Consider the following 23,298-nt stretch of genomic DNA (forward strand, 5'->3'; position numbering starts at 1 on the left):
ATACGCGGTTCGAGCCACGATTCGCGGAAATGCACACTATTAATGTAGATTGTGTTATTTGTCGGCGAGTGTCGTGCGTGCTCGTCGTCAGTCGTGTCGGTCGCATCGGACGCGTCGGTCGCGTCGGTTGCACGTGTGTGTTGTTTATTAACCCCTTTTTTCTTATTTCAATTTTGTTATTCCAATTTACCATAACACACACACACACACACAATATAACACTCTAGAACAACTCATTCATTTGTCTTAACAGTAGAATATATTTTATTACATATTTTGTAAAAGTTTTACACAAAAGGCGTTTCCTCCTTCCTTTCGTTGAATGTTGGACACCAAAATAGATATTTTTAGATTGAAAAATAATATTGAGCATTTTCCCCAACATCCAGAGTTCCCTAACAATATTAAATATGTAAATATTTTCACTACGACAGGAAAAAGTACAACATAATACGAAGACGAATCAGATGAAATACATTGTTTATAACATCGATCGATAAGTACGATGTATGCATAGGTATATGTTCATGTTCACATTTTTGGCGTTCTTGAGTTATTCCAACGCAAATATTTTCTGAACTGTGATATTAGAGGCTACTGTCGAGTACAACAGAACGGACAGAAGTTCCGCGGTCACGAGACGATGTGGTGCGAGCTGCACCCTGTGCACCCAGTGCTGCTGTACTGCTTCTAGTGTGCAATGTGACTGCTTGTGATAGGTTGCCTTCTATTTAAAGTCATCGCTGACCCCAACCTAGTTGGGAGCAGGTTAGAAGAAAGATACTATTTGCCAAGTGAACAGTTCCAAGAAAACAATTCACTACAGAATGTAGCACAATTGCTCGAATTCAATTTTCTACTCGAGTCGCCGTGACCCGTTCGGTAATGAACCTTTTGTGCGCGTTTCCTGCGGCTGCTCCGCCGACGTCAAGTATTTAATATCGGCTGCGAGCGACGCGGCCGCATTGCCAACCATCACGACGATGCCCACCGGCTCTCGCCACGGAATGCGCACTAATTGCACATTATTTGCTGCACTTCTGATCAAATATATTTAGGTCGGGTGTGCTGGAGACGAGGAATATGGAGCCACTAGTGAGTGGCTAACATTCGAACGTGTATACACACATGCACTGCACAATCGCAGAGCTCACGAGTCTATCAACAAATCAGGGAATCTGTTTAACTTCCCGTCAGTTCCCTCCGGCCGCAGTACTGCCTAATAACGTTCACCTCCACAATTTCAGATTCTAATGTAAACACGAATCATTCCCGGCCGCCGTACAAATATTTACACAAACTACTTACTGCTTTATATTTATCAAACACTTTAATTAATTCACACCTGTATCGTTTAGGTTACACATCGCCCACGTCGTGTATTGAAGACTCCCTCGCGGTGTTTATCTGACATTACGCATAATAATAATCGTACAAGAAGGGCAGACAGTGAATTAGTTAAATATTATAAATATGTGCCAGGCTACGTCCGATGCTACCAGAGCTTTACTATGTACAAGAGCTACATATGTATAGTGATGTAACGAATGTTCGCATTCCCGAATATTCGCATATTTTTTGACATTCGCATTCGCAATAAAATTTTCAATGCGAATATAAACGTCATAAAATTTTCAGTAAAATGCAATCATCAAATCACGGTAATTTTCGGTGATCATCAACATTTTGGTGGAAATAGAGACTTTGGGTTTACCGTTAGGAATAAAGTGTTAAAAGTTCATAGACGTAGATCCTTCAGCAGCATGCGGGCGTCAAAAGTGATTTTGGGTTAAAGTCAAAATTGCAGTATTTGTATTTTATTTTTCTTAAAATTGGTAATTTTATCGTATTTTTCAGGAATCGCCATTTCCAAGATAATGTGATTGTAAGACTCACGTTTTATATAATACGCACTTTTTACCGTAGAGTTTTATAGCTTATAGGCGCTTTATTTTGTCCATGAACTTTTAAAAAAAACAGGATTCAGTTTGGAGGGGCAATACTTGTTTAGTTGCATGGTATTCATATTGGTTTTCGATGTCAAAAAACTTAAAATAGACGGTTAATGTTCGATAAGTTTCGACGCGCGCGAGGTCGATGGGGACTTTTGTCACTTCATTCCTCATTATATTCAGTTTAGCTCTTTCCTCGTTTATGTTATGTCTTTACTAGAAATTTGATCAGACTACAAATATGTAGATGTAAACTGTAACAAATCTGCGCGGCGACGTATATACAATGTGCTCTGTGGCGGCGACTCGCGCGTCATATCAACTAAACTGCCAAAATAATGCCAAAGACAAGTTGGTCCAACTTTTTAAGTCAATATTCGCCATTCGCGAATATCGCCGGCAGATATTCACATTCATAAAAAATGACATTCGTTACACCACAAATATATATGTACCTATACAACACACGTGCACTTACTGCATTCACCACAACACAGTATTGGGTATTATTGGGATGAGCGAATGAGACCAGCCGCGTATAGTCACACGCGTGTGGATGGTGGCTGGCAGTGTAACGCAGGGTGCGGGTGGTTCGACAGCCAGGTTGGCCAGGGAGGTGGGGACGCTGTATCAGACGGATAGAAACGAAATTCTAGCATCTTATATTCGGAAATTGCTGAAGCAGTTGTAAGTCATTACCGTAGGTTATGAAGTGGCCACGCTGTAGATAGTTCGTGATTTAATTCACACAGGTGCTGCTGGTCGCAGCCAGGATCCTGTTCGAGTTTACCCTATTGTCGTTGTTACTGGAGGGGAGGGGACTCCCCCCCCCCTTGGGCGTACGAGCCGCGCTCCTGAACCTCTGGGGAGATATAAAATTCAGCTCAGCCGAAGGCGGAATACATTATCTCTTCCATTTCATAGTAACTTTTTAGATTTTTACATCTTTACACAGGGTCGGAAATTGTAGCATAAAAATAGTGACAAAGTTAAGACATCAGCCAAATAATATCTCAATATATTGCGACATCAGTCGATACTGTATCAATACTGCGCCGGTACAACTCGTACACAGGAAGTACGCAAGTATACGGGCAACACCAGCGAGCAATAATGTTGCACACATTCGCTATATCCGCGCTCTATGTTTGTTGAACACGGATTCCCAAATTTTCCATTTGCTTCTTGTTTGTTATCGTAACATAAATATGAATAAACGATATCCTCGCACACGAGCCAGTAATAAAATATGATATACACTATAAATCTGATATCATTAGTTTAATTTCGAAATGCCAAATGTCGGCACAGTGACGCGAGCGGCGCGGCGCGCTTGCCAAATCCATAAAAGTGTTGGTTGCGGCCGCGGCCCAGCGCTGGTCCCGTCTCCTCCGGCTCCTCCGGTAATGCACGGTAACTGTATCCGGCGCCGGACACCGAATCCCAGCCATTAGCCGCGCGCCGGCGCCGGCTGAGCTTCCACACCACTCCTGCACATGACGCAACTGACATAACTCAAGCGGATCACACCAAATCAGACTTAAATTAATGTGTAAACATCTTCCTCAGTTCCTCAGTACACACACACATACACATTTTCTGCCCATTACAAGTTAATCTAAACATCGCGACTTAATCTCATGGAGACAATAATCATATCTGTACAAATACGTGTTTGTGTACCGGTACACCCTGCTATGGATTACTTCATGTACAATCGTTTCCACAATACATACTTCACATACATGCTTCGCCTTCGATTTGGAGATACCTGATTTATAATTAACGTACAACTTGGGAGGTGGTTGTACGTATGTAGAGTAGTACGGTACTCACTTTACAATACAAATACAATACTTTACATATGTATATAATATGCTACTATGTCAGACCTTGTGAATAGCCAAAAATATAGAATATTCCCATAATGCCGGATTTCTGTAAGCATTTGCGTGTGCTGGATTTACCCGGGCTTCCAGCGAGTGCATCGCTTGATCGCTTGCATTGTTTATGGGCTCGTTGCAGGCGGGCAGCGCCGGCGGGCGGCGCCAGTAATCCGCCACAGTACTCTGGATTAGGAGTAGGCAGCCGCGGACGTCACTGTATAATGTATATTTCTATTAAAATTATGTTGTATACACGATGTCCTAAAGTCAACGTCCAACCGAGGCCTGGTGGCCGGTACGGTTACAGCAGTTGTCGGAAGAATATAATAGAAAGGTGTATATTTTGTACAGATGTATTTGTTATCTACCAAAATGCACTCCCGCGCTGTGTGGAACAAATTTCTTTTTATTGTTTCTCCATTTCGTAATTTTAAATCTCATACCTGAATTACGATTTCCCTATTTGGTATTCTTAAACTCGAATCCCGGATTCGATTGCTGTAACCCGAATATTAAATTCTGAATCCCGAACCCGAACTCCGAATCCCGAATCTCGAGTCTTTGAAAACAAATATTGAATTTTGAATCCTGAACTCTAAATACCGAATCCAAATCCCGAAACCCTAGTATTAATCTCGTAGGTGGTTGTATGAGCGTTAACACGATACCCGCCACGTCGGTCACTGGTGATGGTGATGGCGGGCGACGCGGCGCTTAGCGGAGGATTTGGCTTAAACAGTTTTCTTTCGGCAGTTAATGCTTTTAGTAATGTCGCTTGATTAAACATTGTAATTAGTGCAATAAGTGCAACAAGTGCATTAATTTGTACTTACTTCAACGCCGCGCGGTAATGTTATCTATTCGTTATTACGTATTATTTACAACGAACCATTTTTACGTGCACTGTGTCATACAAGTTTTATGAACGAAGAAAATATTGTAAATGTATATTCCAAGAGACAAGACAAGGTACCCGGCAGTGGTGGACCCATTCCCACACAGATAGAGATCTAAATGTAACACAGTTACGGTAATCGAGTGATTGAGTGCGCGGCGGCGGCGGCGGCGCGGCGCGTGCTCTTGGAGCGAGGCACAAGGTCGGGGCCACCGCACACCGCACACCGCACACCGCGCGACACTCATCAGGGCGTTACACACACGCTTGGTCCTCACGGGCTCTGCGGGCTCCGGATGACCCGAGGCTGGAACGCAGCACGGGATGGGATTTTCCGTAAATTCTCAATCTAGAACTACATGTAGCCTTGTCCCTCGCCCAGTGTATCAGTGTATGATTGTAGGCCAACTCTCTATTGTAAGGAATTTAATAAAGCTACCTCCCCAGACGTCGCGGCAGACCCAAAAGTAGATGGCAGGACGAATTAGACATCTATGGCAAGGATTGGCCGAAGAAAGCTTTGATCAGAGAGGAGTGGAAGAAGGGTCGAAATCTAAATCTAATATTACTTTTGCTGTTTACTTACTTCAAACTCAAAGTGAAAGCCTTGATTTCAATGAATACATTTTTTTCTTCTTATTGGCAACATACAGTGGTGTCGAGTATACTGCCACGAACCGTCAAATTTATGGTAGTTGGTAGTAGCTGAGAAAGACAAAACGTGTGGGTTAGTAAACATATATCATGTTTACATTTAGATTACATTACAATAATATTACTTGTCAGATTGTCGATAGAAGGGCCAAACTAAAACACTTTACTGACGAACATGCATGAAAAGACTGATAACTGTTGATGAAGCGCAAGAGGTATGTAAGATTATTAGCAATTGGCGTTCCATTGTCTCTGCCTACCCCCACGGGAGACAGGCGTGAGGTTATGTATGGATGCTTGTAATATTACTTAACACATAATAGATGATTAGATTAGAACAGAGAAACAATGGCAACACACACAGGAATTGAGGACATGAGTTCACCAGGAGCGCATATCGCACATCGCACAGCGAGCGCGATGTACAGCACGCGGACACACCGGACTAGTGCAGTGGCCGGGGTCTGCACAAACACGAAATGTTGGATCAATTAATCCTTATTTAGGCACGTTTGAAACGTCAAAATTGAATTGTCTGTCAGTCAGTAAGTCTGTCTGTCAGTGAAGCTTGGTGCTCGTTCCTAAGTGTCCTTACTTTGAAACTGCTCGTGAAACTGGGTAAACTTATACAAGGTAATACTTGACTCGTGTATGTTCGCATATTTATTAGTGAAGTGCTTCGGTTATAAATCTAGATTACCTAAATCCAAATTGTATTATTTCGTGCTCGGGCCGGAGCTCAGGCTATTACATTCGTTTGTTCAACAACGTTACGTGCTACGTGCTACGTGCTACGTGCTACGAGTGTCCAATAAGTAACAATTTGGTGCGAGTGCTGGGGCCGCTGGGGGGTGTCTTGAGGGACGGAAGTGTGGCGTGGTCTGGACGTGGTGTACCACACGTGGGCTGCCGGCGCCGGGGCGCGACCGCCCCGTGTCAAGATCAAAGGTAGTAAACAAGCGGGCGGGTGCCGGGCGGCGGGCGGCCGCCGACACCGTGACGTGCGTGTAAACAAACAACTGCGCCTCTCACACGTGTTTAATTACTGGGGAGCTGCGACGACGTTCTGCTATAATTAATAACTTTATCAAACACAATAATACTTATTTGTAAACTGTCATTCAAAATCTACGAAATCTTACTTATTTTACATTATTTTTAACCGGTTAGAAGAGTTGATGCATGACTGCATTGCACCGAGTAAGTCCGCCCATTCATATTCATATGGGAATATTTCAAAGACAGCAGATGTCCTGCGAGTCACGTGGTCCTGGGAGCGCGGTGCGGGTGTGGTGCGGGTGTGGTGCGGGTGTGGTGCGGGTGTGGTGCGGGTGTGGTGCGGGTGCGGTGCGGGTGTGGTGCGGGTGTAGTGCGGGTGTGCGCGGCCCGCAGCTCGGCCTACAGCTTCACGAGGCAGAAGTTATTACTTTATGAATAAATCATTTCTCAGAAATCAAAAACAAAACAGGGCTGCTGTTCCAGATTGACATCGTACAAGATGTCACGAACGAGATGTGTAATAATGTAGAGGTAGTAGTGTAGTAGTGTGCGTGCGCGAGTCGTGGCTCATGAATTTTATATTTTGTTCGTCAGCAAGTTCCGCGAGTGCCGCCGGAGCACGTACTCGTACAGAGCCCCGAATGTGGATACAACAACAACGCGCGTGTCTGTACGCTGTATAACTTTCATTGCTTGAAGGCCGCACTGCGTGCCCGGCCGCGAGCTGCGACCTCTCGGACTCACATCGTTCTTGGGTTGCGGAACTGCATCATTATGTAGTTTCTGGTTTCTGGTTCTCGGTCGACCGCCTATTTTTACCCGACTGTATCTTATATTTATATTGTGTACGAGTGTAATATTCTTTATTACCTCGTTTCTTCTAAACTACCCGACCAATTTACACCTGAAAGTTTCAAATTTAAAATCCTTTATAATTTAAAAAATAACTAATGAAATGACAACTAACGGGTTTCTACTTATTATACATATATGACCTATACTTATATATTACAGCGATAATAAAGTTCAATTAATAAAAAATAACATAAAATAAATACCTGAAAAAAATTTTATTTCAGTAGATAATACTCTCGAGTCTAAATAATACATGGTATAACAATTAAGCAATCAGTTTTCTTGGTTCACGTTTGTTGTGTTCAATTACACGAATGGCGGTGCTTCCAGTTGTATGAGTAGCAAGTAGCGCGGCAGCCGGTCCGGCCGGCGCCCGGCAGCCGTGGCCGGGGACCGGCCGGTGTGTCGTCATGAATCAATTACATTTTTATTTCGATACTTAAATGCTACCCTTGTCAGTTTCTTGATTACGACTTTAACTCTTATTGCTATAGGCTAAAGTCGCGATTTGTGTGGATGATACTCGACAGAGTAGCGCATTGTGAAGGCAATCAAGTATCATTAATCGCATTCACTTTGAAGGACAAGGCGTGCAGTGATGTGTCGCGGTCGTTCGCTCCCATGTTCCTGCAATATGCGGACAACACGTTCACTCACATACATATGCAGTACACGGGTGCAGGATGCTGCGCGCTGCGCCTACATCCATCGTCGGGGGTTGCTTCACCACTCCAACACTACACAGTGGTGCTCCTGCCGAGCCCGCCGTTACATTTGGCTTGAAGTTGAGACTTTATTACCGACCGCTCACTCGCGTTATCCATCGTCGAGCCTTGCAGAAAATAACCGAAATTATGAAATTTTAGACAAAGTACGCTCGTCAGCCAGTTTGCCTCGGTTTCAAAAGAAAACCACAAAGACATGCCTCCTTTGACGAGCGGCTTATTATTTTAACAAATTACATTGAAGTACACACGAGAGTTGGCAACAATTTACCACCCCCCCCTCCTCCCGTCGCACCCCGCACTTCTTGGAGGGCAGCAACCTGCTGCCGCAGGAGAACTCACTCACTAGACTTACTCCACTCATTACTCGCACGTACTCACACACGCGCCGCCTCGGCAGCTGTACCGTCACTGTAACACTATAATATAGTCCACTGGTACTAACGCGACCCGCGGCCGTGGCTACTTGCTACTCTACTGTGTACACTGCAGCTTACTGCAATGTACACAACTAGCGGAACTCAGCCAACAATGTCATCAACGATCGCAATGGAGAAGATCAGGTCAGCTGTCCTTGTATGTAGCGTGCAGCGTGCAGCGTGCAACCCGCGGCGCAGTCTGCTGCTGGAGTGATTCCAGTATTGTTATAATATATCGTAAAGTGTTCAATCCACAAATACCTTCGTTTATTCATCAACTCTGTGCGCTGTGTTACAAAGTTAATTCATTCATTCTAACCGTGCCAAGTATATTTCAGCACAAAATATTTGTAAATATTTTACAGAGATCAACTAAAACTCATACTTTTTCATTCATTCATTCATTCATTTATTTATTTCAGACTTATTGTGTCCATAAATGTTAGTAGTAACAAGAAAACTTAAAAACTAGTGTTAGTAATTAGAAACAAATTATAAAAGTTAAATGTAATATTAAGTGGTGTGGATCTTCACCCAGTGGCGCAGCAGAGGGGAGTCCCACCTATCTGAGAACACGCTTAGGAGACCATTGGAGGCAGTGCGTAGCCGGCCTGCTATGGAGGCGGTCCTCTTTCTTATAATGGCGTAGAAGTCGTCTGTGCGCGCCTCTGCAAACATAGTGGACGCACTACAGCGCCACGACAGCCCCAATAGTATCCTAAACGCGTTATTATATTGGACACGCAGGGCGCCGTATGCCTTCTGCGCAAAACGGGTCCAAAGACTGCACGTGTAGAATGACTGACAGAAAGCCTTGAAAAGAGTTACTTTCACTGGATTTGTACAACGCGCAAATCTCCGAACCAACATGTTACACCGAACAGCCAACGACCTGCGTTCCCTCTCTATATCCAAATTATCCTTAAGATCATCAGTAACCCAATGACCCAAGTACTTAAATTTAGTCACCCACGATAAAGGAGTGCCACAGAGTGAGACACTAGGAACGTCAGAATAGTTTATGGCACCAGACTTAAACATAATGAGCTCGCTTTTTTTGACATTGTACTTGAGCCCGTGGGACACTGCATAGGACTCGCATATATTCACCAGTTTCCTTAAAGCACCGATCGATGGGCTCAGCAGCACCATGTCATCAGCGTAACTAATATTGTTCAAACAAACGCCATCAATATGACATCCAACTCTGGTGCTGCTAAGCTCACCGATCAGCCGGTTTATGTACAAGTTGAAAAGGCGTGGTGAACTTAACCCCCCCTGCCTCACCCCGCATCCCAACTCATACACATCCGATTGAGCCTCCGCCCATCTGACACTATTCCTCTGGTTGTAGTACCAATAACGAAACAAGGATGTGACTTCATTCGGTAGTGTTGTATCACTCCGCAACTTATCCCATAGAATTTCGTACGACACCAGGTCGAATGCCCTCGAAAGGTCCAAAAAACAGGCGAAAATTGGTGTTTTTCGAGAAGTGTAATATTGAACAGTCTGCTTGAGGCACAGAATGGCACTTTCCGTAGATAAACCAGATTTAAAGCCAAATTGCGCGTCATGGAGTTCAACGTGTTTATCCAACTGTTGATCAAGCAAACTGTCCAAGACCTTGGCAATTATCGTAGCCAACGAAATAGGCCTGTAATTGGACACGTCAGAGGCGTCTCCCGTCCTGTCCTTGATAATTGGCACCACCACTGTACGCATAAGGTCCTGTGGCAGATAGCGGTGACTCAGACACAAATTAAAAAGAAGAGCAAGAACCCTATAAAGGTGACTCCCCGCATGCTTCAGGTGCTCGATGCTCAGACCGTCGTGTCCCGGCGACTTACCTCTAGACATTTTTTTAACAACAGTAGCCACCTGTTTGGCTGTAAATATTACAGCAAGTTTACCAGACCCCAACATATCCTCCCCATCATCGAGCACCCGCCTGTCACTTTGCAAGAGAGGTTGCACCTTAAAATGCTTTTGAAAAAGGTTGGCAATATCTCCTGCTTCACTCAGTCCCGCCACACTTGCAGGAAGACTCGGTTTGGTATTTAATTTATTAGTCGATTTCCAGAATTTAGAAAACTCCTTTTTCGAGTGACTGTTAGCCAAACTATCTAATTTAATTTGCTGCTGATTATTTTGAATACACTTTAATTTTGCTTTAAATTTTTTACGTGTTTCGCGCATTCTCTCATACATAGGCCCCTGCGTGGGTGCACCATGCAAACGCCACGTTTGGTAACAAGTACGAGCCTCCCTATGAGCGTCGCTGACATATTTGTTCCACCCTGTCACATGTTTATGTCTCTTGTTGAGATTACTGCCAACATATGTACATTTTGCACCCTCTTGGAGTGAAGATACAATTTCCACATACAAATTATTTATTAATAAATGATGGTCAACATTACTACACATTCTATGAGAACACGTGATACATTGATCAGGAAAATCTATCAATTTTAGTTTAGCATTACAAAACTCATAATATTTATTAATCTGATCAATATTTCTTTGACCCCAGCGCACTTTGTTACAAAAAGAATTCTGAGCTGGTAATTTCTGATTAATTTTAGTCAAATTACATTCAAACAAAAGCGGGTAATGATCAGACTGGTAAACACCATACGAGACTGCTGCTTTAGTAATTAAGTTCTTAGCCGCGCTTGTTATCAAACAATGATCCAACCAACGACGCGAGCCGCTCGCCTGACAAACAAACGTATGAGTATCTTTCGGCAGAAGCTCATAGTCCGCGCAAAACCATGTCTGATCACTACAAACTGAAGTTAGTTCATCAAAAAACCGTGAGCCAGGGTTGGCATTAAAATCCCCCAATATAATTACACACTCAATACTACTACTTTCAATGATAGCCACAATTTCACCAAAAGTTTCTGTAAATAAAGTCAAATTGTCACTCTTACCGTTATCGTAGGGCATATACACTGAAAATATCAACATAAGCCGGTTTTCGTATTCAATTTTTATTGCCACTAATCGATCACTGAGACACTTCACTGGTGATACGGACGTAAACACAGATTTCTTCCACAGTAGTGCCACTCCACCGTATGGTCGACCTGTGATCACTTTGACGGACGTGTCAAGTGCTGACTTGCCGTTGTACGCGAAGTCGTCGTCTATGGTTCCTAAAAATCCCATGTCGTGTGGCCAAATCCAGGTCTCTTGGAGTGCAATTATGTCGGCATTCTTACATAAGTTTCTCACACACTCAACTGACCTGTTCACACCTTTACAATTAAACGTGGATAATGTTATTTTGCTTTTCACGTTCAGAGCCATCATTAAGAGGAGTTTTATTAGTAAGTAGATGGGAGCTGAGTCTTATTGGTGGAATCCTTACCGATCTTTTTAAAAAAAAGGTAATTTAAAAAACTAAAAAACCCGACTGCGTTTCTTTATAACATGAAAATGAAAAATCCCTAAAACAAGAATACAAGAAAAATTTAAGCAGTCGGGACCCATTCTAGAAAGCCATAATTCTAGAAAACATAATATTTAGAATGGGTCCCGACTGCTTAAATTTTTCTTGTATTCTTGTTTTAGGGATTTTTCATTTTCATGTTATAAAGAAACGCAGTCGGGTTTTTTAGTTTTTTAAATTACCTTTTTTATTTTATTTTCTTTTAGTTTTATTATTTATTATATTTTGATATATCTAGTGTCACTCTCACAGTAAATACGAATCAAACCAAAATCCATCGCGTCGTTCAGGCTAGAGAGTGAGCAATATTCGAATTTGGCGCCAAAAAACCGCCATTTTGTTTTTTTACACATTTTGATATATCCAGTGTCACTCTCACAGTAAATACGAATCCAACGACACCTCTCAAGTCAAAATCCATCAAGCCGTTTAGGCTAGAGAGTGAGCAATGTTCGAATTTGGCGCCAAAAATTCGCCATTTTGTTTTTTTAAATATTTTGATATATCCAGTGCCATTCTCACAGTAAATACGAATCTAACGACACCTCTCAAATCAAAATCCATCAAGCCGTTTAGGCTGCAGAGCGTGCCAAACAATTATACATACATACATACATACATACATACATACATACATACATACATACATACATACATACATACTCTCGAAAAACATAACCCTCCTTCTGGCGCAGTCGGGTAAAAACACAAATCGCCTAAAGCGTATTCCTTCAGGCCAAAGGCTGTCATCCAAAAAGGTGTCTAATTTATTTTTGGATACAAATACCTTAAACGCATTGTACCGCCTTTCTGTTTTCATATTAATTTTCTCCAACTTTACGGTCACCTGAGTCTTAGTTTTAATGTAATCACAAATATCGGCTTCACTAGTATGTTTATCAACATTCGAAACAAAAAGCGGAACAAATGATTCCGCTGCTCTAAAGTTCCCCATTGTAGCTGACGGAGCCTTGCCTATTTTACCAGTGAAACGATTTTTTTGCTTTTTATTTTTCACAACTGTCCATTGTCCACCACGTTCTATTTCCTTCCATTCACCCTTGCTCACTACTTCAGCCATAGATAGTTGTTTACTCGATAAGTCGATGATTCTCGTAACATTCCTACACAGAAAAGTTGAGTTAACCGGGGCCACTGCGACAGATTCATGCGCAACTTCGGTCGAGTCACAGAGCGAACGATATTGTAAACAAAGGTTTGCGTCCGGCTCGCTGTCATTTATGCGGGAGCATGATGGCAGTATCGGCGGCAGCTGCTCGGTACTTGTTTCACACGGCGCCGGCGCAAGCGCAGGCGCAGGCGGCGGAGATGACTCAGAAACATGCGATAATCCGAACGGCCCGCTGTCCAACAGATACCCTCCTCTACGAATATTAATGTTCGAATTAATATATGACAAAGGGCTATTAACGGACATTCTATCCTTCTTCTGCTTATTTTCTACGTCTTCTTTCGTTACATAATTTACTTTTATTTGCTTTATTTCTTCTTGCAAGGAGACTAAGTCCTTCAGTAACTTTGTAACATCGATGTGATCAAAACAAACGGGAGGTAATTTCTCTAAGTTGTAGGCTACAAAAACCGGTAATTGATCAGGCTCAGCTGTCTTTAATACAGTCAACATATCTTCGAGATCCTTTTCTTTCTTTTGTTTACGTCTTGATACAAACTTATGTTTTGTTTTCAGAGATGAAAACAATAAACTTTGCTAATAGTTTTCATTATAAGTACATAGAAATTTATTTGATGGTCCAGTAGGTTTTGTACATGGACAATAAGACTTACAGATGTGCATAATCCCATATCATACAAGCTAAGAGTAGTTTACACGAGTGAAATCCTCCGCGAGTAGATTCTGCTGTTTGTTCAATTATTCAGGCGGACAGCGCGCGGCGCGGCTGACCGCGACACTGCTGTAATCCCGCCGGCCGTGTCTACTTGCCACACAGAAATATTTAAATATCTGTGATCTACTCGTCTCCTAGCAGTTACATACATGTATTCTGCAATTATTACAGTTCACATTTATACAATTATTAGCAAGTTTGTAGTGTGTGACTGCTAAGTGCTTGTAAATATCCAGCGCCCTTCGACGTAGCGAGTCGTGTCGTGTAGCACACCACGGCCTGCTTAGTCAATTGTTATTTGGCCGATATCTTCTTCACTAAAACATTTGCAAATTACTTGAAATTAAGTTATGCGGTTGAATTGTATGATAACAAGAGCACACATATTGTTGGACATACAAGTTTGCCTTTATTGTGCGTCTTATCAACGGGGATAGGCAGAATGCTTCACTAGCGTTACATTCATACACAAAGCTTATTCAGAGGCGAGGGCCGAGCAGGCAGCGAGTGTGTGAGGGAACGACCCGAATAACGTATAAATAGTAATGCAATATGCATGACAATGGCTCCCTTAAGTTATTCGCGCGCTGTCGCCGCGCCGGCCGCGTGCCGGGCAGCGCACGGCGGCGGCCGGCGGTCCCACGGGACAGCGCTGCGAACTTTTATTGTTTGTTTATCCTCCTGTTTATAATAACTGCACATCACGTATTGATTGCGAACTATTTTGCTTCGTTCACTAAGCACATTTTATTTTCGTTTATGTTGAAACAACAATATACTCGTTCCTAGATTTCCCCAGTATGATAAGGACGGTATTATGATTTATGAAAGATATTAACTACTTACTAAGTCATTGTGTGTGTAAGCCACAACAAACAGTGCTACTTCAATATCGCGACATCAATTTCTATAAATGAATATGTACTGATGGTATTGTAATACCTATCGTGAGCGCTACTAAATCACACCAAAACCAATATTATCATACCAACATTAATACATATAAGCTAAATTTGTCTTGTTTATTTGATATTTTAACAATTATTATTTAAAGATTTCTTTTTTTAGATAAGTAAACCTTTTGTTGTAATATATTGTTAGTGTATGTAGTGACAGCCTCTAATTAAGGCTGCACTATACAATGTTAAATACCTATCATGTCTTGTGGTGTATGCGTTGTTGGTTGCCCTTAAATAAATAAATAAATAATATTCTCTTATCATATAAGTATATGTATACGTCCACGCACGCTGCTACAAGAGCAGCAAGCGGCGCAATTAAGCGCAAGCAGCGTGCGTGGACGTGGCGACGTCGCGCAGCATGCTACGTGCTGCCACTCCCTCTGTGACTCGAAACTAGTGGAGCTTCTTCCAGTGTACTGAGGTAATTAAACCGTTACTTTAAAGTAATGAATACCTAGATGTACATGTATGCATACACACACATGTATAGGCTATGATAATGAAACACGTTTTAGTAATAAATATAACATTTATTCGTTTTTCTTGTCTTCAAAATATTGAGTATCCGTCCCGTAGTCGTCCCAGTAAACTTTGACGAGCTTAGCTACCTTGGATAGAAACCAGGCGAGCATGAGCAGCACGGCCGCCACGTCCAGGTAGTAGCGCTGCATGGCGCTGAGCTGCAGCGCGGGCGAGCGCAGCGCCGGCGCGCCGCCCGTCCGCATCGCGTGCTCCACCCAGTACAGCAGCTCCTGGCCGGCCGGCACCAGCCTGTCCCGCACCAGCGCCGACGCCTGCTTCGCGTTGCTGCGGTAGCTGGGAGGGACATGCCATGTTACCTTCGACAGACTTCAATCGTCAACTATTTTAACAATGAATTATTTAAAATTGGTAAAATAACAAAATTTCCCTTCTTTTAATACTAATCAAGTTACGCCCGATTTTGATCTTTTTCGTAACAGCAATAGATAACATGTTACCGTTACCTACATCATATTGTTATACCAGCTCGACTAATTGTCACCCAACCTATTTCACTTCCTCTACATTCGTCAATCTCTTTATGCGTGCTCATCGGTCGAGGGTGCTTTTAATGTGGCCCCTTTAACATGTCTTCTATTTAGAAATTAACTGCAGCCCTAAACATATTTATTATTTTTTAAATTATGTTCATGTTCCGAACTCTTTTGACTATTATGAGGATTTGGAATGAATAATTTCTCTGTGTAGATATCAGCTACAAATTGATCGATTGTATATAAAAATTAACTCGAATGTCTGAAACTTACGATAAGGATAAAAGTATCCAGTCCATACATAGAATAAGAAACATAATGTCGCAGTAGAATTCATGTTATTAATTCACATTTTCACCGCCGGCGCGTTAGGGTAGATGGGAGATATCCTCATTAAGCTGGAGAACAAGGTGAGCCGAGCGAGTGAGCTCTCATTAATCAAGTTGAAGATTAAAGGTTCAAGATAAGGAGAGATTGCGGCTTCTTACTTTATTCATCACTCAGATCGAGATTAATTATTTCTGCTAATCCAACGTCGGATTTTGAAATCGTAAAAGTTGGTGAGACAGTCGGTAGCCGTGTAGTAATGTGCTGCATATTGAAAGGGTCTCGTGGAATATACACCACGGCTACGCAGCTTCCAGACACTTCTAAATTAAGATCCAACTTTAAAACGTCGGCGGTTATTTTTCGCGCCAGTTCATTTATTTTATCCAGAGAATAAAACGGAGTATTCATAAATTATGACACTCTATTACCTCGTATCCGCTAAATGGCCCCCATAATCTCCACTAAGATTGATGGACGACACTAAAACAAGAAAACACTGTCCCCCGGAGAATAGTAAATAATAAAGTAGGCAGCCGAAGAAGTGTCGCCAACATGTCAGAAATAGAGCGGCGAGTAGCGGATTCCATTAGCTAACTGAGTGGGGCTCCCTCAGCTCTGCCGTGCGTGGCCGAGCCCGCAAACAATACAACAAACATATAGTTTTACGCAAATGTAACGTGCCACTAAATATATTTACTCGGATACAAAACTTTGATTACTAATGGAGTTTTTTTATACTTTATAAGATATTGAACAGTTACCTCGAAGTACATCTGTATTATCACGTACCTGTAGTTGCCAAGTATTTCGAAGATAGCCTCGTTGAGCTTGTACCCCATCCCGGCGCTGGATAAGGACACCTTCATGGCTCGTCCCCTGCTCGCTGCTATGTCTACGGTGAGGAGTTGGTCTTCCTGCACCGGTATGCCGATGATCGGTACGCCGTAGTACATCGCCTCCATGTATGATAGGAACCCGCCGTGCGTGATCATCATGATGGTGTTGGGATGTTCTAAAATGACATCAGGTGTATTATCACCGCCTGCGGACATTATGATAGCGGACACTAAACTGTAGGGGTAGCGCAGTGTGTGCGGTACGTACTGAGCAGTGCGAGATGTGGCGCGCGCTGGACGAGGCGCACGTTGCCCGGCACGTGCTGCAGCGCGCCGCGGTGGCGCCACACCACCAGCTGCTCCAGCTGCCGGAACACCCGCAGCAGCTCGCGCTGCACCTCCAGCGGCAGGTCCTCGCTCACTGTGCCGCCCAGGTTGAAGTAGATCACTCCATGCTTAGCGTTATCCAGCAGAGTCTGCAGATTCTGTGTAACACATGTATTGATTTGTGACAAAAAGGGCAGCTCAGAAAGTGCTAATTTTGCGACAAGGCCATTTTGACCCCATTAACCTGCTTTTACGTCGAGTTCACCAGCCGCCCGAAAACTGAACGAATAGTGAAAATGACCGATCATATTGAATTCGTCGGAGACAAACGGGGACCCATCAGTAGTACTCACAACACGGTATGTGTGTGTAGTCTGTACGCTGTACAAGTGTACACACACTACCGGGCTTGAATCTGTTTCTTACCTGTGCCATGATGGTGCGTGTTATGCAGCGCGCGTCGCATGTACCTCGGCGCTTATGTTATGGTTCTGACTCCAAGCTTTTTATGCAAATCACTAGGAAGTTTCGCATGGCTTGATACTTATATTTATACATACGTTTGTAATTGTGCATATTTCATTATTACGAATATCACGCGAAGGTACGAGTAGGTGCAGTAGCGAATGATGTTTATAAAGTCGTCATGAATATTCACGGGTTCCGTTCAAGTGACTCTTACATAAACAACGAGTAAATGAAGCGAATACCTTTTATTTACATTCGCTGCTTCTATGAATACTGTATAATGTCCCGGCGCGCGCCGCTACTTCACTCGCACTCCACTCTAATGTTTTCCTAATTGTGGTACATTATACTTGGTAATAAATATAAGTGGATGGAAGATAGACTGCAGGAGCTGGGCAGGGAGGCGTGTGAGCAGCGATACTGGCTGCGGGAGATAATAAACAGACTAGACATGATCATATTTACGGCGGCGAGGCGCGAAATATTCCGCGAGCCCCACTTTAAAGTTTATCTTTTCAGCAAAAACATTTCAATTGACTTCGGTCTAAAATAGAAGTTAACTCGTGTCTGGTTTCAACGTCAGCAATATAAGTTTACGATGGTGTTACCGTAGTGCCTCGCTGAACTATAAAATGGTTGAGCTTTACTAACGAAATGAGGTCATGGACTATCAGATCAATTTAATTTATCATATGTATTGTAGCCGGCACCTTTTTTTGATGACGGGAGAAAACCTTCGCAAAGCACCTAGCTTTTTTTAATGGGACAAGCCCGCCACAGCCTCCCATACCGCTGCAAGTCCTGTAAGCCAGGATCTACAATAGATACAACCATGAAAACAACGGAACACAGACGACGTGTTGGACATGAATGACTGTCTTGGATCCCGCAATGAAATAAATCAGAAGGAATAAATTAGAGGAGAAGAAAAAGAAAACGATAGTTTTTACTTCCGTCGGTAAATTAAATGCAGGAGACAGAATGACTTAAACCTAAAGGCACAAAAGAGACTGAACAACTGGGTTCTCCCAGTGATACTCGACTATCAGGAATTTGACTTAAAACTAAGTGGGTCCTATGTGTGGGCTATTATACTTGCTTCCATGTTCTAGACTCCACAAGTTCCGTATAATAAACTACACCTGATGAAAGAATTAAATTACCTAACATAGTGTTTCGCTCAGATTGCCAGAGACCACACTCCCAGAGTGAGTGATGGGATGAAAGATGAGGAAGTGTGGGATTCGTACCTCAATAAAACTACCACGATGGCCACCCTCCACACTTGTAAGGGGCACCGAGCCCTCTGAGTAGACCTGCCGCTCAGCAGCCTCCTTTTGGGACATTACGTCTCACAAAAGGAGGCCACTTCCTTCAAATTTTCTGTCTTTGCCAACATAGCCTTAACTACTACTGACAGAGACAAATCTCACACGATCCTGGCGACCAGGACCCGCCGCTCAGAGTCCCACGCTGCACACTCCTCGAGCGTGTGCTGTGCGGAATCCAGGTCACCTCCGCCATTGTGACAATTTGCCGTGACCTCTCGCCCAATCCTATCCAGGTACTCACCGAAGCAACCATGTCCGGTGAGCCACTGAGTGACCCTGAAGGAGACGCGCTCCTCTCTCTGTGGTAGCGGATACCTAAACCATTCACGCACCGAGTGACTGATGTAAATGACGTTCTGTTTAGTGCGCACATCAGCTCGAAATGACGAGCTCGGCAAGGTGTCAACAATCTCACTTATTGACAATGGCAATCACTTAAACACGGCTTCATTCCACTCGTGTAGGAAGTGTTCCCCGCAGTCAGTCTCCACCTGTAGATGGCCAGCTTGCGTGTGTACGTGACTGCCACTACAAGAAAGTACTCGTATAGGAGGTGTACCAGTAATTAGAGTGTACCTTGGGCAGGGTGGTGTTAGTGGCAGCGAGATGGTGTCCCCCGATGTACTTGGCATTATGTGGCAGTGGTACACCCTGTCCCAGCGCCGGGTGCGAGTTCACCAGCAGTAGAGCTCCATCGTACAGCAGTTCCTCGTACTGCGGCGGCGTGCGCCCGCGCAGCTGGATGGCCAGCTGGTATATCTCGTAATACGCGGGAGTCTCCACGTAGTGGGTCATGTAGCTGGGGAAGTAAGCGCTCCTATTATTTCATACATTACGTTCAAGCTGCCCCACTTCAGCTTGTTTTGCTTTAGCACCATGTATTTGTTGAATCAAGAAGTCAAGAGGTAAAGTCTCAAAAGGTATGTACAAAGCTCACGTTTCACTCCTCTGGTGTTGCGGCCAAGGGCACTGTCAACGGCTTACCATCAGATGATCCATTCTGCTCGTTCGTCCCCTATACCGTAGAAAATGTACCTATGTATGGTTATCACGGCACAATTGAAAATAATTTAAAAGTCTCGAGTCTGCGCGCTTGCAACCAATTACCGCTTCAGGTCGGTGTCCTGCGCGGCTGCTCGGCAAACTAACTAACGATGCATTTCATATCGTTTGACAATCATGTGTCAACACTACGTGCACAATGCCAATGGACAAGAGATGCACTAACTGCATTGAAAACATTTTTATTATAATAGTACGTCTGAGCGATGTTGTGTTGCGACGTTGTGCTGTGACGCATAGCCAGACTACTCTCAAACAAAAAGAGCTGGTGTTAGTAGAACATGCGCCAGATATACACCCACTATACCCAGGCGGAGAGGTAGGCCTGCCTGGCGAGGCAGCGCAGGCGGTCAGGCACGCCTGGCGGCAGGCGCGGCAGGCTAGCGGCCAGCGGGTCCACGAAGTAGGTGGCGCTGCTGGGCTCGTGCACCAGCTGCACGCTCAGCCACGACGCGTCCCCCGCGCTGTACCACACCAGCGGACATTGGAACACAGCACCGAGCCTGCAAGTGTTTACGGACTGATGTAATCGGTTCGGCTTATTCAATTAGAACCTCTCATATGTCTCGATAGTGACGAAGTTAGTTGGTAACGAGGTCATTACTCGGTTTGCCCAGTATATGGCTATAGACTGTAAACTACAACCACACCGTATTTGTAGAATATAAGTATAAACCATAAAAACTAACGAAAACTAAATAAATGCTACACAATTGTGTACAAGTTCGTTTCCATTTAAATCGCGAGCTATTCGATTGGCAGCAGGTAAGTACACAATATAACGTCGGTATGATCGAGCTCCCCCTAATCCATTGTCGGCCGTCCTCGGCGGAGATTAACATTTCTGCATTCAAAGAGCTTATCGACGATATGACAAAACTTTTTGTTTGCGAGTATTGTTCGGTTATAATCTCAGACCGCCGATATTGGAACTCATTACTCGACCGCTTATTTATTTTTCAAGTAGTAGCTCATTATTGAGCCATACTTTATCATTTTATTGTTGAAAAAAACATCTCATGTTCGTTGTTCCTTCCTAGTGAAATAATCGGGTACAAATAAAAGCACCGTCTACAATTTCTTTGTTGGACCATATTTACCTGTCGACCATGTTACCTATTATAAAGCATATTGTTATTATTATCCTGATCTTGTTTCCATATGATAAATAGCTTACGGAGCCAACAGTCCAGAGTAGTACCACTCGGCCACCACCAGGTCGAAACGTTGTGTGACGTCCTGCAGCAGCGCCTGCACCCGAGGGTGACGCAGCGTTTGCTCGGCGATGCTGGCGCCATCTGCCAGGAACTTGTGCGACGGGAGACGGGTCGAGCTCAGCTCTTGTAGTCGGGCCGTACCACTCGGCTCTAAACACATATCACATTGGCAACTTCAAGCACTAGCTATATGGTGGTACAATATATAAAGTATGGTGTTGTAGACACAACGAACCTTCCTCGTCGTCCGCAGCGGAGCCGACATCAATCAGAGTGAAGCGGGCGCTCGCCTGCACTCTCGTGAACGTCGTTACGTATGTTACCTGCGACAGACGGACGCCAATGTAGGTAAATACGACAGGGAACCAATCTGCATGTTACAAGGAGCCGTAAAAAGCTTTTATTGTGATTAATGGCCGCGATGTAGCCGCATTATTAACTTTAATTAACTAAATCAAAAGATGAAAAACACGTGAGGTCCCTAGTGGGGACAAACAATCGTGTCTCTCAGCACCTGAGAGACTCAGCAGCTACAATAAAACAAACAAGGACTTTTATTCTTTAACAATGAAATGCATCAAAGTACCGACGCATATTGGTTACACTGCGCTCTCACCGACATGAACGGAAATGAGTGTGCGATAGGAAGTAAAGATAGGAGCGTTAGTTACGTTGTGGCCAGCGTGCAGCAGGGTGGAGACGAGGTGGTCTCCGAGCAGCGTGTGGCTGCGGCTGGGCACCGGGAACACCACGAGCACCGCGCTGCCCGCGCCGCGCCGCGCCAGCAGCGCCAGCAGCGCCAGCACGCACAGCGCCGACACCATGCTCCGCCTCATGTCGGCTACTGCACCTGTACGCCTCACTGCATGATACGCTGTCTCGCGTTTATATGAACTTGCTTTGTGTAAATCACTTAAGCAACAGTTAATCCCCAGAAGTCACACTCCCCACACTTGCTGTAACACGACGTACATGTATTGTCAGCAGCAGTGGTGTAATGCCACCTGTCACACCCGCCACACGAGACACGGTGTCACGCAGCGGCCGCCAGTCCTGCAATACCAGTGATAAGGGCGCCACTCAGCGCTGAGCAATGTGCCACGCTATCTAATCTACGTCTTGTTATTGTAATGTATTGTCAGTGCATAAAAACATTTCTGGGTTTGATTTTTGATAAAAGTTAATATTTTACACTCCGATTAAGCAATGATCGAATAACACACAAAGAATGCGGAAAGGATTGCACTATCAATCAATGTTAATATTCTGAGCTCCGGTCAATATATTTTCTGGCTTCACAAAAAACGTAACTTCATGATTATTCCACAAAATAGGCACATCGGCAAGCGTGGCGCTGCGTTTGTCAGCTCGGTAGAACTCATCTGTATCACTCGTTATCAGCGCTGATACTGGTGAGTGATTGGCCATAGGAGTTCCCTCCAGCTATCTAGTTGTACGAGATAAGAGCAAGGATCACTTGACGTGAGAACCGACTATCATGTGACAAACATTGCTCGGCGCCGGCGAGGCCACCGCCACACTGCCAGTCTCCGGCCCTCGGCCCACGTGGCCACACACTCCATGCTCCACTCCACTCCACATTCTTACATTCCGGAGATAGCACCAGTCGTCACGTCCAGCCAGATATCTGTCGCCCCTCTATCCCTAGCAAATCCAAAACCAATCCATAGTTTCAGTTTCTCTTGAATTCAGCATAAATACAAATCATAATTTTATTGTAACTTTCGTGAGACATACTAAATGAATTATGATGTTATCAGCTTACTCACGTAACGGTTTGCCGAGGAACTCGATATTCTAACTCATATTCATACTGTCAGTAGTAGCGCGACAATCGCCGCGTCGTGTGTCGCGGAATGCTGCTCATGAATATGAGCCTCTAGCATGGCTTGAAACTAGTCGAGTTCCTCGTCAAACCGTTACGTGAGTAAGCCGATAACATAATAATTAATAGAAATCAAATTTATTGTATTCTTTATTGTGAGCTTTCGTTGGTCGGACCTCATAAACAGGAT

The 23,298-nt window shown here is 43.9% G+C and overlaps 1 protein-coding gene across 3 annotated transcripts; it reads right to left on the bottom strand.

The window, feature by feature from the left end:
* Positions 1–15,184: 15,184 nt before the first annotated feature.
* On the bottom strand, positions 15,185–22,947 carry LOC118266879 (UDP-glucosyltransferase 2). 3 transcript variants are annotated; one of them, XM_035580488.2, is made up of 9 exons: positions 22,235–22,947; positions 21,934–22,112; positions 21,498–21,585; positions 21,223–21,412; positions 20,348–20,548; positions 19,560–19,782; positions 17,126–17,342; positions 16,811–17,033; positions 15,185–15,491 (listed from the first exon to the last, which is right to left on the bottom strand). In XM_035580488.2, the coding sequence occupies exons 2-9, from the start codon at positions 22,096–22,098 to the stop codon at positions 15,206–15,208; spliced, it is 1,593 nt and encodes a 530-aa protein (XP_035436381.2). In that variant the 5' UTR covers positions 22,099–22,112; positions 22,235–22,947; the 3' UTR covers positions 15,185–15,205. The 3 variants fall into 3 exon arrangements, with proteins under 3 accessions (XP_035436381.2, XP_050559218.1, XP_050559219.1); XM_050703261.1 differs by having other exon boundaries at positions 21,934–22,940; XM_050703262.1 differs by having other exon boundaries at positions 15,382–15,514; positions 21,934–22,935.
* Positions 22,948–23,298: the final 351 nt, after the last annotated feature.

This window comes from Spodoptera frugiperda, chromosome 23 (assembly GCF_023101765.2).
Source record: "Spodoptera frugiperda isolate SF20-4 chromosome 23, AGI-APGP_CSIRO_Sfru_2.0, whole genome shotgun sequence".
Lineage (NCBI taxonomy): Eukaryota > Metazoa > Arthropoda > Insecta > Lepidoptera > Noctuidae > Spodoptera > Spodoptera frugiperda.

What these genes read in the sequence shown, in the direction of transcription:
- LOC118266879 (XM_035580488.2), bottom strand. Translation starts at nt 22,098, where the DNA reads ATGAGGCGGAGCATGGTGTCGGCGCTGTGCGTGCTGGCGCTGCTGGCG. An exon ending in CGCTGCGGACGACGAGGAAG is followed by an intron (nt 21,413 to 21,497) that starts GTTCGTTGTGTC and finishes ATATGTGTTTAG; the next exon opens with AGCCGAGTGGTACGGCCCGA. An exon ending in TACCTCTCCGCCTGGGTATA is followed by an intron (nt 19,783 to 20,347) that starts GTGGGTGTATAT and finishes TTACTTCCCCAG; the next exon opens with CTACATGACCCACTACGTGG.